Raw genomic sequence first — 12,927 nt, 5'->3', positions numbered from 1 at the left:
CTTTGGAGGCTCTGCAAAACCGGAAGTGCCACAGTGTGGGCACTTCCAGTTTCACTTTTCCCTTACAAGTTGGCATGCTGGTTAACACAGCTTTTGCCGTACGTGGCTTTTCAGGGCGGAAAGCATTACCATCTTCTGTCCTCACCACATCCTGGTGGTGCTGCCAGTGATTGGTCCATGACTGCTTATTCATCACTTAAGAAATAAGTGGCCTTTCCTGAAGGTCATTCCACTGTCAGCCACCTGTGGACATGCTGGGTAGTAGCACAGCTCTGCTGCCTGACTAGACTAGCACCACATAGAAACACTGGCACAAGTGGCAGGGAAACCAGTTTCCCATGATAACATCCCCATGGCCATTACCAAGAGGCAATCTCCTGCCTCATTTACAATATTCCAGTTATTGCAACAAATGCAACAACAGTTCCACAGACAATAGCATCCTTTGCTATACAACCATAGTTCATATCTAGACCAGGTCTATCCTGTGTAATGAATGCAGAAGGGATTATGTAGGGAAAAAAGTGGTACAATCAGATAATTAAAATGGCAGCAGCAGTCTTTGTTCTGGCATTTTTCAACTTTTGAGTGGTTGACATTTTGGGTTAACGTCTGGACACCTACATGAGTCATCAAAAGTGTTGGAACCTTTAGATCCACCATCTAAGATCTGTATCTTGAACTTGTGTGATAACTGGTAGCAGGGGTACATCGTAATTTTCTGTGTGTAACAACTTTAGAGGGATGGGTTTCAGCAGTTTTTTCATGGAGGTTCCATAGTAGACATGACAGTAGAAGAACCTACCACCTATAGGCCAGATCCAAACCCTGCAGTGACTAGCTCCAACCCACAGCACCTGGGATTAGTAGCAAGTGATTAGGCCTGGTGCAGCTCCTTCCTTGCACCGTGCCACTGATCCCCATTACAGCCCTCCCTGTTTTCTCCCATACAGAAGGCACTGCATATTCCCTCCAACCCTTTATCCATCCATCTCCCCTCGGTAGGCACTGCTTATCGGAGAGGTAAGTTATTATCCTCTCTCCCTCCCATCTCTCTGACATAGGCAGCCATCTCCCTCCCCTGCTAGAGGAGGGAGTGTAGGCCTATGGTGCAGCCAAATTGCAAGCATTCAGTTTGCTTCTCTAAGAGGCTGATCATTATCACAGTAGAGGAACGAGAACACTGGAACCTTGAGCTCTACTGTAAACTCGGAGGTAGGCGGAAGAAGGGGAGGTGCATTCTAACCATTCTTCTGAAGCTTGTCCCCATGTCTCTCCTGTCTTCATTTCAGTCCTTTCTTTGTGTACCCTGTCTCTTCTCCCAGTCACCTGTATTCAGTAGCTTATGGGGCAGGGGGAGGGGGAATTTCCCAGAAATATTTGGACTGGGGTTAAATACCCAAATGGAAAATTTAAGCCCAAATAATTAAAAGGTCAGCTATAAGCACCTGAAAACTCCATTTTTACAATGGAAAATATCAGAGACCCTTAACAGCTGGCATTCTCAACTCTGCCTCCTTTATATATTCTCTTTTCTACCACTATATATAGACAAATGCTTTGCATCTTTCTGCATCCACATAAGGATGTGGTGACCTATAAATGATTTAGCAGCACACACACACGTGCTACATGTGTGGAGTTGAAATCAGTAAACCTATACTAAAAAATTACAGAGTACGCTATCGACCTATTTACCATATTTTTCCACATACAACACACCTCAGCATATTATAGATTCTCTGGAGTTTTGAAAGGCAAAACAAAGGAAAAAAGAGAGTTCCTTGTAGAAAGTAGCTGAGTAGCAGCAGCTAGGGAACCAGGCCTGTTCACTCTTGTGCTCTTCTTGAATTCCTGCAGATTTTAGTTTTGGTTTTAGCCAATAAGCAGCAAGACCTGCTCTTGCCATACTGCTTGCATATAATGAATATTCCAATTTCCAGCAGCTGATTTTTGAGAGAGGTGAGGTGTGTGTGTTGCACACATGAAAATTCAGTACCACATAACTCTGAAAGCCCTGCTCACCGGTTCATACCACCACACAGTTTCAAACAGCTCTCACTTTATCTTTAAAAAAAATCTGCCTTCCAGAGAATGAGTGAGCAAGTGGTATAGGAGCAGGGAACTCATTTAACAGACTTGTTATCGCCTCTTCCTGTGGCTCCACATTCTTTCCTATCTTCAAGCTCCAGTACATTGATGATGCTGTAGTGCATACTCACTTGAAAGCAGATCTTCAGGTGATTTTCACCATTTTCTGAGATGTACAAGAAAATGGGACTGATGCTTAATTTTCAGAAGACAAATGTCCTCCATCAACTCACTCATAATGAGCAGTCTCCAGCTCTAGTAATTCAGATTCACAGTGAAACTCTGGAGAATGTTGAGTATTTCTCTGAAAGAAAGCCATCTTTGGCAGATGGCTGACATCAATGAAGAAATCCAACATTGCTTCAAACGTGCAAGTGCAGGCTTCACACACCTGAGGAAATGGGTGTTCAAAGATCACAACGTTGGATCTGAAACCAAGCTCATGGTTTATCTAGTAGTCATGATCCCTACCTTACTGTATGCAGCTGAGATGTAGACAATGTATAGGAGATGCTTCAAGCTGCTAGAAAAGTATCATCAATGCTGCCTGTGGAAGATCCTTTGAAGCCAATGGGAAGACAGACCCATCCATATTAGCATCCTCTCACAAGTAAACACCACAAGCATTGAGGTAATGATCATATGATGTAAACTTAGTTGGGCCATCCATGTCATCCAGATGTCCAACTCCTGAAGCAAATTTCATTCTCCCAGCAGAGTTGAGGCATACGCTTAAGAGGAGGGCAGAGAAAGCACTTCAAGGATGTCATCAAGGCCACCTCAAAAAAATGTGACATTGATATCAACTCATAGGAGACAGTTGCTCAGGACCACTTCAAATGGAAGAAAAGTCTGCTGCAAGGATTTCAGTACTTTGAAACCTTACGATGACAACAGAAGATGGAAAGGCAGGAGCAGCAGAATCAGGCATGCTTCTGAATCAAGAATCCAGAGCCATCAACCCCAACCAGAAACATGTGCCCAAATTGTAGTAGAACCTGTTGATCCTGGATTGGCCTTGTCAGCCATCTTCAGACCCACAGATAGGGCATTCATGGATGATAATCATCCCCAACTGCAAGGGATTGCCAATGATGATGAATCTAGTCACCTAAGCCAAACTTTTCAGAAACAATTGTGAATCCTGTGTTCCTTATTTTGTGTGCCCAGCGTGAGACCCTGGGATCTGATGTGCTGAGTGCTTCCATCTGCAGCTGAAGGTAGCAGGAGCAGCTCATTGAACATATAAAATGCTAAATAAAGCTAAGCAGTATAAAAAATCAGATCCTAGTTATTTTAAATTGGGTACCCAAAATGTATAACTTTTGTTTAATTTGTCTGCCTAATCCCTTTATTTATTATATTAGCCTTCATCTCATGAGGTTTTGTAAAAATAAATGGTTTTATGAAGCACACAGTTACTGTAGTGATGTGTGTCTTAGAAAAAAACTCATTATCATTAGAAAATTCTGTACTTCAGCAGCCTTGGAATACTATACAATAAATAAGGTCAATAGGCAAAGCACTGAATGAGGAGAAAATAGAATATTGCATGGCTGCCCACTAAGTGAATGCCTTACATTTTGTGCTTTCAATGGGGCAGGCATCCTATGGTGGTGGTGTGGGGAGAATATATGGTTTTATAATTATAGGGCTATATCATAATTCACATTCTTGTTCCTTCTTAATTCATTCTTATTGTGCATTTCTTAATTTTTGACTAGTTGACTTCACAACTTTTAATGTTCTTTTCACATAGTTTGTGTGCAAGTATTTGTGTGAGATGCATTATATACGCCTTGTAGTGCTAATATCAGCCAACCTTACTTTTTATCTTTATGTCCCTTGAGTCAGATTACCAAGGTATTGTTTTTTTTCTGAAGTGTACATAATGGTGAATTTGTATGCGATTTACCAAACATGTTTCACTTATCTTAGAACAAACATAGTTTTGCAGATATGAAACTAGTAGTTTAATTTTGATGAAAGAGCATATTAACGTACATTCTTTTGGATGTTTTGTTTGCTTGTTTTTGTCCCACAATCAATGACCATTTAAATGTATAAATCTAATATTTTAATATGTATTTTTAACAGATCTTATTGTTGTGATAGCCTCAATAATTGTTCTGAGTGTAGGCTCAAATGGGCAGGTGTTCGCCACATCTGCAATAAGGTATGTTCTTCTAGTGATTGTTGCACTAAACAATTACCAAAGCATGCATTAACGTTTTCATTGCAAATGGGATTTATCAGCCCTTAAGCTGATAAATGAAGACCTCAGTACACCATTATGCCTCAATCACAGCTTAGGAGCTAGAGAGTGGTGTGAATGAGCTAACCAAGAGGAAACAACTAAAGAAATATTATGGCCCATACAAAAGATCAAACATCTCTCTTCCTGAGATAAGACTATTGTAGGAGTATGCTTTATTTAAGAAGTAATCCAAATAGCACTTAACTCACTTTGTACTTTTTAAAATGCATGTAACTGCTGTACTTCAAGTGCAGTTGTGCTCTGATAGATTTACTTGGCACAAGTAACACATACTGTACATGAACTAGAAACGTTCATTTTTGTAGTGTTTGTTCAGCTTGCTCAAAGTACTGCAAGCTTGTTTTGGAGGGTAAACTGAGTAAATACTGGAAAGGAATGATAAAGAGTAAAAAAGAATACATTTGCTTGCTACTGATTTGTGCCCATACTTGCGAACAGTGCTGCATTTTCTGTAATGTACTAAGAGCCCTCATGAATACTTTGGTCTCTGGGACATGAGAGAGCTTAGGATCAGGCCCATAACTCTTCTTTGGGCATTGTCTACTCTATTTGCAAAATGTCTGCTACCTTTGCATATAAGCTTTGACAAAATAATAAAGACAGAGGCCTTGCAGACAAGTATGCCTTCTGTGAGAAAAAAGGTGCGATTTTTGTGGCTCACCAAAAATAACCGGCAAATCTGAGATCAGTGAGGGATATGCTCAAACCACAATACTGTCAGCTATTCTCCAAAGGCCCTCAATCCTTTGGGAAGATAGAGCATTGTCAAATGCATCACAATAGACTTTTTTTTTTTTACTATCAACATTGGTTATCCCTTCTAAGAAAACCTGCATCTTTTCTAAAAGTCTGCATAATTTTGACATCTCAAAACACTTTCCTTCCCTCCAAATCCAAACCAAAATATATTTTAATAATAAACTATAGATTGAGTGAGTGTAATGTTCCAGTTAGCTCTTGGATACCTTGTTGATAACCGTCTAAAATATTTACCATAGAAAAAAATAAGGGCTGTCATAATGTTGTCTTAGTGTCCATTGTAAAGCCAAATTGGAACATTCAAAAATTGTTTTCAACTCCTCATTTCCTTTGTTCTCCAGGCAACCTCCCTTCTGGGGAGCTACATGGACTCTTTGACATTGGAATATATCATCGGCATGCTTCTGTTTTAGTCCTTATTGTAAATACTGTTTTTGCTAGTATTTTCAAAAGTTACATGGTTGCAGTTTAAGTTCTGAAGTATAATACAGCTGCATAGAATCAGTAATGCAATAAAGACAAACAAATGCTGACATTCAGCTTCATAGTCTTATAGGACAGAACTTACCAGTTTACTAGATCAAGAAAGATGAGGCTCTGTTAAATTTGACTTGGCTTGGGGAAACCTCAGAACAAGTAAATGCCAAGAGAAGAAAAAGGTTTCATAGGTGGTTTTTCTAAACATACTAGTCTTTGGGCATGTGCAAATGTTACACTTGGGTTGACCTAACCCTAGTTATATCAATCTACGTGGCAATCTGTACAGAAGTTCAGGGAGTTAGATTGTGGAAAAATTGGCTGGCCTGATCTAACTAAGCTCAACTGGGGAGGCGAACTAAATTAGATTGGGCTATTCCATTTCCTATCCATCAAATGTCTACATACATTTGGAGCATAGCTCTGACACTGAAAGCCCAGCTCCTTTCCCCAGTCCCAGGGTTGCACTCTTCCTACCCCACCCACCCTGGATGGGCTATTTTTTTAGCCCCTTGACCCTGCCCACCCTCTCCCACTTGCAGACCTGCTATCCCCACCACCACCTTAATCCTGCCCTCCTTTCCCCCCACTTGGATCAGGTTTCCAGCATGGCTTCTGGCACCAACAAATGTGTGCACAAGTAATGCCTGATCTACAGACATGCATTTTAAAGAAATCAGTGTAATTATAGATTGGGTATAGTGAACACCTGCATGAAACCTTTGAGTTTTGATAGGATTATGGACATCACTGCAGAAAAACCTGAGGTTCCTGTGAATTAGTGTCACAAGAAAGCATAAGCATAATGCAATAAGTAAAAAGAAGGCAAGTTTTAACTGAATTATACAAAACTTTAGACCTATTAGATTGGGAGTTTTGAGAAACCACTAGAAAATACATTATTAGGGGGTAATTTATAGGGGTGTGTGAAGTGGACCCTATTCAACTTGGATTTGGCCTGAATCAGGGATGGCGATTCAATTAATTGATTTGAATCATTGTCCCCAATTTTGATTCTGAAGATTTGATGTTGATTTGGAGAATCAGCAATTCAGACACAGACTCAGCTTTTAAATGTTTTTTTTCTACATATCTAGAGGTACCAGTGCAGCTTGTGATCACTGCGATGCATCTCACAGGAATGTGGGGGGCCCTCCACATGCTTGGCGGCAAATCCAGAAGTGGACCAGAAGTACTTCTGGTTCACTTCCAGCTCTGCTGGGGAGTGCACTGGGGCCCCCTTGCATGCTCCCTTGGCTTGGTGATCAGCCATGGGGGGACCCCGGCTGCCCCCCAGACCCAAAAGGCACCAGTTGCCGAGCCAGGGGTTGTGGGAGGGGCCCCCATGCGCTCTCTGGCGTAACCCAGAAGTGGACCAGAAGTGCTTCTGATCCACTTCTGGGTCTGCTGCCAAGTGTGCTAGGGAGCTCCCTGCACTCCTGTGGGACACTCCGTGTGCTCCAGCATTGCAGTGTTCATGAGCTGTGCTGATACCTAGGGAGATGTAGAAAAAACATTTAAAACTGTGTCTATGTCCAGCTCTCCAAATTTCTCTGAATCTGTTCAGAGGGTTCTGATTTGATTTAGAGAGATTAAAGGGTCCTCTGACTTGATTCAGAAATTCAGCCACCAAACTGGGCTGAATCTCTGTTGAATCGAATCAGGGACTGAAGCTTCACACAGCCCTAGTAACTAATACCAGTAGATGGATAAGCTAGATGAGTTAATAATGATCCTTTTCCTTCTCTTGACTACTTTAAAGGATAGGACTGGTGTCAATAAAGTTGAGTGAAAAATTGAAAAGGATATGATAACAAATAGCTATAGAGAAAAAAATCATTTGCATTAATCATAGAATCATAAAATTAGGGTTGAAAATGACCCCCTGCTCAAAGTGGGATCATTCCAGCCAGAATGAATGAATAATTTATGAATAATTGACATTATTCATAAATTACTTCAGCAAATAATTATTCTTCTGCAGGCTTCTCACGAATTACAAATATTCTCAATTCAAAAGTACATGCTCTGTTTATATACATAAGTCACGTAATAATATCTGCATGGTTTATATAGATAACCAATATAGGAAAAGTGAGAACTGTGACTTTTTATAATAGTTGAACATTCAGGTTTTTGGTTTCAAAGATAAGGGATTTAAAGCTTTGCTTTCTTCCAGTGAATACTATTCTCGGGAAGTAAACATTTGATGGTCACATAAATAAGTGGGTTAAGAGTTGGGGGAGAAAAAATCATTTAAAAAATATTCTTTGCTATAATGTACTCTTAAAACACTATTGAAATTTATTGGTTCAAATACATAAAGGTACTGAGTTGCCTTAACTCCAAGGCACATGACTGAGTAGAGATGATGTTCAGTACCTTGAAAGATAATCAGGCTCTTTTGATATTTGAGTACAACCTACAAATACATTCAGGTACATGTTTATACATATTGATCACTTTTATCTCTTGATATTTCTATCTTGTTGATATCTTTTTATTTTTATTTCATTTTTCTCTTAGGGGAATTCGTTTTTTACAGATACTACGCATGCTTCATGTAGATCGGCAGGGCGGCACTTGGAGGCTCTTAGGATCAGTTGTTTTCATACACCGTCAGGTACTAGATATTACAAGATCTCTAATATGTTTCATGTTAAGCTTATGGACCTCATCAATTTTAAATTGTACTCAAGGAACTGGCTGAAGTAATTTTGAAGCTATTGGTTATCCACCTTGAGAACTTGTGGAGTTTGGGTGAGGTCCTGGATGACTGGGGGTAAGGGAAAAATAGTTCCTGTCTTCAAAAAAAGAGAAGGAGCATCTGGAGAACTATAGACTAGTAAGCCTGACCTCAGTTCCATGATCTCTCCAGGAATAGGTTCTTACAGGTTCCATTGTGATGCACCTAGAGGAGAACAAGGTAATAGGGAACAGCCAGCATGGATTCACCAAGAGCAGGTCCATGCCTGATCAACCTGATTTCCTTGTATGATAAAGTGACAAGTCCATAGAAGGGGGTGGGGGGAGAGAAGAGGGTGGAGAGCAGTGGATTTGATATAGCATGATTTTAGCAAGGCTTCTGCCGCTTCCTTTCTCAACATTTTTAACAAGCTAAGGAAATGCAGACTAGACCAAAGTACTGTAGGGTAGATACATAACTGGTTGGATTATCACTCTCAATGCTTGCATCTCCACAAGATGCTATATAGCCATAGTGTCGGTGGGTACAAACCATGATGCTGATGGTACTGCATGGTGGCCATGCACTACTGCACAGTAGGGCTGTGTAAAATTTTAGCAGCTGTTTTGTTCTGGAGGTGTTTGCGGCTGAATCCGAATTGAAACAGAAGGCTCAGAAACATCTCTAAAATGAAATATCCAAACATTTTGAACATGTTTTGGAAATGTTTCAGAAAATTTCAGGGTTTCAGAGCTGGGCTTGTGGGGAAACAGCTGTACGCTGCTGTCCTGCTCCGTGACCTGGCTGCTCGGGGAGCAGAGATCTGGTGTAGCGCAGGGCAGGCATTGGCAGCAAGGAGATCCACAGTATGGGTGTCTGCTCCCTGCAGAGCAGTCGCATGGCAGGGACCAGCAAGCTTGCTTGCCACTCTGTGCTGCTTCCCTGCCCCACAACTCGGCATGGTAGGGATCAGAGATCTGTGCAGGGGGTCTTATTGCCTGCTGGGAGGGCAGTGGCCCTCCCCCTCTCCTGGATGAGCCACCCAGGGCCCTGGCCTGCTCCCAACCGGGGTCCTGCAGCCCCAAGCCCCACCCAGCTGGGCAGTAGGGCCATGCGAAGCTTGCAGCCTATTCAAAACAGATTTGGCTGAAATGAAACAGCACAGTGATCTGAAACACTGAAATGAGTTGCTGTCCTCTGAAACCAAATCAAAACACAGCTACTTCGCATAGCCCTGCTGCGCAGTAGAGTTGGAAATGACCCATGCATCTCTGGGACTGCTCAGTAACTTAATTTACTTGCTAAAGTGAGTACTAAATGACTTCCCAGTAACAACTGTGCAGTTGGGTACACACACAGATGTGCCAAATGATTAGTTTTCAATATCTAAGTAGGAGGAAGTATCAAGTGGGATTCTCCAGGGATCTATCTGGCATGGTTTTATATCTTCATTAATAATTTGGATGGGACTGAGTGCACACTTAGCAAATCTGCAAACAACATCAAGTTGGGTGGAGCTGCAGATACGCTGGAGGGTATGGCTAGGATCAGAAATGACATGGATAGACTAGAGACATGCTCCACAATCAACAAGGTGAGATTCATCAAGGACAAGTACAAAGTCCTGCACTGGGGGTAGAATAATTGCATGCACAAATACAGACTGGGGAATAATTGGTTAGGCTGCTGTACTGCAGAAAAGGATCTGGATGTTACTGTAGTTTCATAGTTGGTAGGGTTGGAAGGGACCTGGACAGATCATCAAGTCCAACCCTCTGCCATGGGCAGGAAAGAATGCTGGGGTCAAAACAATCCTGGAAAGGTGTCTATCTAGCCTCCTTTTGCAGACCCCAGGGTAGGAGCGAGCACCCCTTCCTTTGGAAGTTGGTTCCAGATCCTAGCCTCCCTGACTGTGAAGTAGTGCCTCCTGATATCTAGCCTGAATCTACTCTGTCAACTTATGGCCATTATTCCTTGTTACTCCCAGTAGTGCTCAGGCGAACAGGGACTCTTGCATTGCCTGCTGGTTTCCTTTGGCCAGTTTATAGACGGCCACCAGATCCCCTCTCAGCCGCCTTTTGTGGAGGCTGAACAGGTTCAGGTCTTGTAGCCTCTCTTCATAGGGCCTGCCCTGCTGACCCCTGATCATCCGAGTGGCCCTCCTCTGGACCCTCTTGATGTTGTCCACATCCCTCCTGAAGTGCAGCACCCAGAACTGGATGCGGTACTCCAACTGCGAGGAGTAGTAGACCAGGGGTCAGCAACATTTTGGGCACAGTGCCAAAAACACCCACAACTTCAACTTGTAAGATGTTGGTGTGCCAGGGGTGGATGACGGGGGAGCAATGGGGGGCCCAATCCTTTCTGTTACCATGTAGTCCTGCCATCCAACCAGAAGCATGAGTACCAAGCACAGTGCCTTTGAATGCCACACTCAGCTGGGGATTGCCTATCCCTGCTGTAGACCATAAGCTAAAAATGAGCCAGGAGGATACTTTTGCAAAAAGAAGCCAACAGCGTACTGGGTTGTATAACAGTATATTGGATTGTATTATCAGGAGTGTCACTTGTACATCAAGGAAAATGGTTCTTCTGCTTTATTTGGTAAAGGTGAGATCTAATGTGGAATACTGTGTCCAGTTTTGGGCCTTACATTTCAGAAAGGATGTAGACAGATTTCAAAGAGTTCAGCACAGAACAACAAAAATGATTATGGGCCTGGGAAGCCTAACTTTAGAGGAAAGTTAGGGTTGTTTATCTTGAAGAGAAGGCTCAGGGTGGGTGAAGGGGCAAAATTTTGATAAATCTTCTTCAAATACCTGAAGGGCAATTGTGGAGAGGATGGAGATGGGCTTTTTTCTATGGCTGTAGGGGACAGGACTAATAGCAATGGTCTCAGGTTGCAGCAGGGAAAATTTAGGTTGGAGATGAGGAGAAACTTTCTGGCTATAAAGATGGTCAGACATTGGAATAAATCACTTAGAAGTAGTGGAATCTCCACCCTTGGAATTTTTCAAGAGTAGGTTAGATAAACACTTGACTGAGAGGTCAGGGATGGTCCTGGATTAGGTAACTTTGTGAAGTCCCTTCTAGCCCTACTTTCCTATGACCCTATAAAGTGAACAGTTGTTTCGGGAGAGAATCAATCACTTTCAAAGTCTTTCACATTTTATTTTACTTTTAAAACAGGAACACAATTAAGCTGACTGTTTACTTCAGTTTGGTGGCTAGTCGGCATCAGAAGCAGTATTTTCTGGAAATTAGAATTCCTGCTGTGAATAATGCTCCTCTGTGCTCTTTGACAGAATTATTCAAGCATAATTTATTAAACATCGTTATGTGGTTAGTCTTGCATATCAAATATGCTGTTGTTTATATTCAGTGGAAATATTGTCTAACCCAGGTTATTTTGGCATAAAAAATGCATAAATTTCTCAAGTGAGAAAATTGCCTATTTTAGCCATTCTTTTTTATTTATCTTGGGTTTTGTATCTGTGCTTTAAAATAAGAAAAACAAAAAACTTAGTATAATATGACAACATACAGCAAACACTATTTTAGTCAAGACTGTAGGCTGCCATGTAAAGAGGCAAACAGATATTTATAGTTATGAGCCAAAGTTCTGAAGTGTACCATTACTCTTCATGATCAGAAGTGCATGCAATTTATGTTACAGGAAGACTTGATCACTGCAACCCAGACTTTGTTGAATAAATGGAGAGGTCTCTTGGGGTCACTTGGAACACTTTGCTGGAAATGGATGTATAGTGGTATGTTGGAAGCGAGGTCTGTTGGGTAGTATCTTTTATTGGACCACTATAGTTAGGACAGATGTTAGGCAAGCTTTTCAGCATAAAATATCCTTCCTCAGGTTTGTGAAAGCAGCAGATACAGCCTAAGCGAAAAACAGGTAAAACAAAGAATTTTCCATTTCAAAAATTAAAAGAATTTCTCAAAAGGAACAAGGGCAGTAAACCTGAGAAGGAAAGAGAAGGTATAGAAAGCAGCTAAATCAGGGAAAAGGCAGTTCAAATAGATTATGTAAGAAAGAATAATTATGCAAGAAAGGATAGGCAATGTGTAGGGGGGACACATGCCCCCCTCTTCCCCCCCCCCCAAGATTGGTCCTCACTAGCCAGAGATTGTTGGGTGATGGCTGGTGCCCCCACCGCTGAGATTGTGGGGGTGCCGAGAGAAGCACTGGCTGGAGAAGTTTTGCCGCCAGCAGCAGCGGTGATCCCTTCTTTCCCTTGGTTGGCAAATGGCCAAGGGGACCACCCTCCCAGTTGGGGATCAGCTGCTGGTGCCCCCCCCCCATCAGGAGGCACCAGTTGCCCATGTAAGCAAGTAAGACCCTTCAAAATGGGAGAAGGTTGTTGTTACCTTAGGAGTATGGAGAGGCTAGCAGAAGGAACAGGCAAATTTGTAATGAGCCATAAAACCACTGTCTATGGGCCTTGTCGCACGTTAATTTTATGCAGCTCCTGGAGCATTTAATCCCTGGATTGCCCACACATTAATACTTGAAACTAGTTTTAAGCACACTTTAGGTGGCTTAAAGTTATGCCACTCCAGGGCAGAATTCTCTCACTGGTGTTACCCAGCTCATGTTCCATTAATATATGGCCACTTCCCA

At 42.0% G+C, this 12,927-nt stretch overlaps 1 protein-coding gene across 1 annotated transcript in view; it reads left to right on the top strand.

The window, feature by feature from the left end:
* Positions 1-12,927, top strand: part of LOC149866530 (potassium voltage-gated channel subfamily KQT member 1-like) — an 808,906-nt gene that overhangs the window by 102,411 nt on the left and 693,568 nt on the right. Inside the window, exons 4-5 of the mRNA XM_090043848.1 lie at positions 4,189-4,267; positions 8,132-8,228. Coding sequence (XP_089899974.1) covers positions 4,189-4,267; positions 8,132-8,228 — 176 coding nt within the window. The remainder of the gene's footprint in view (positions 1-4,188; positions 4,268-8,131; positions 8,229-12,927) is intronic.

Source organism: Crocodylus siamensis, chromosome 4 (assembly GCF_052110815.1).
Source record: "Crocodylus siamensis isolate JL-2025a chromosome 4, ASM5211081v1, whole genome shotgun sequence".
In the NCBI taxonomy this organism is placed as follows: Eukaryota; Metazoa; Chordata; order Crocodylia; family Crocodylidae; genus Crocodylus; species Crocodylus siamensis.
The sequence above is the reverse complement of the archived record's forward strand: the minus strand, read 5'-3'. Positions and strand labels throughout refer to the sequence as shown.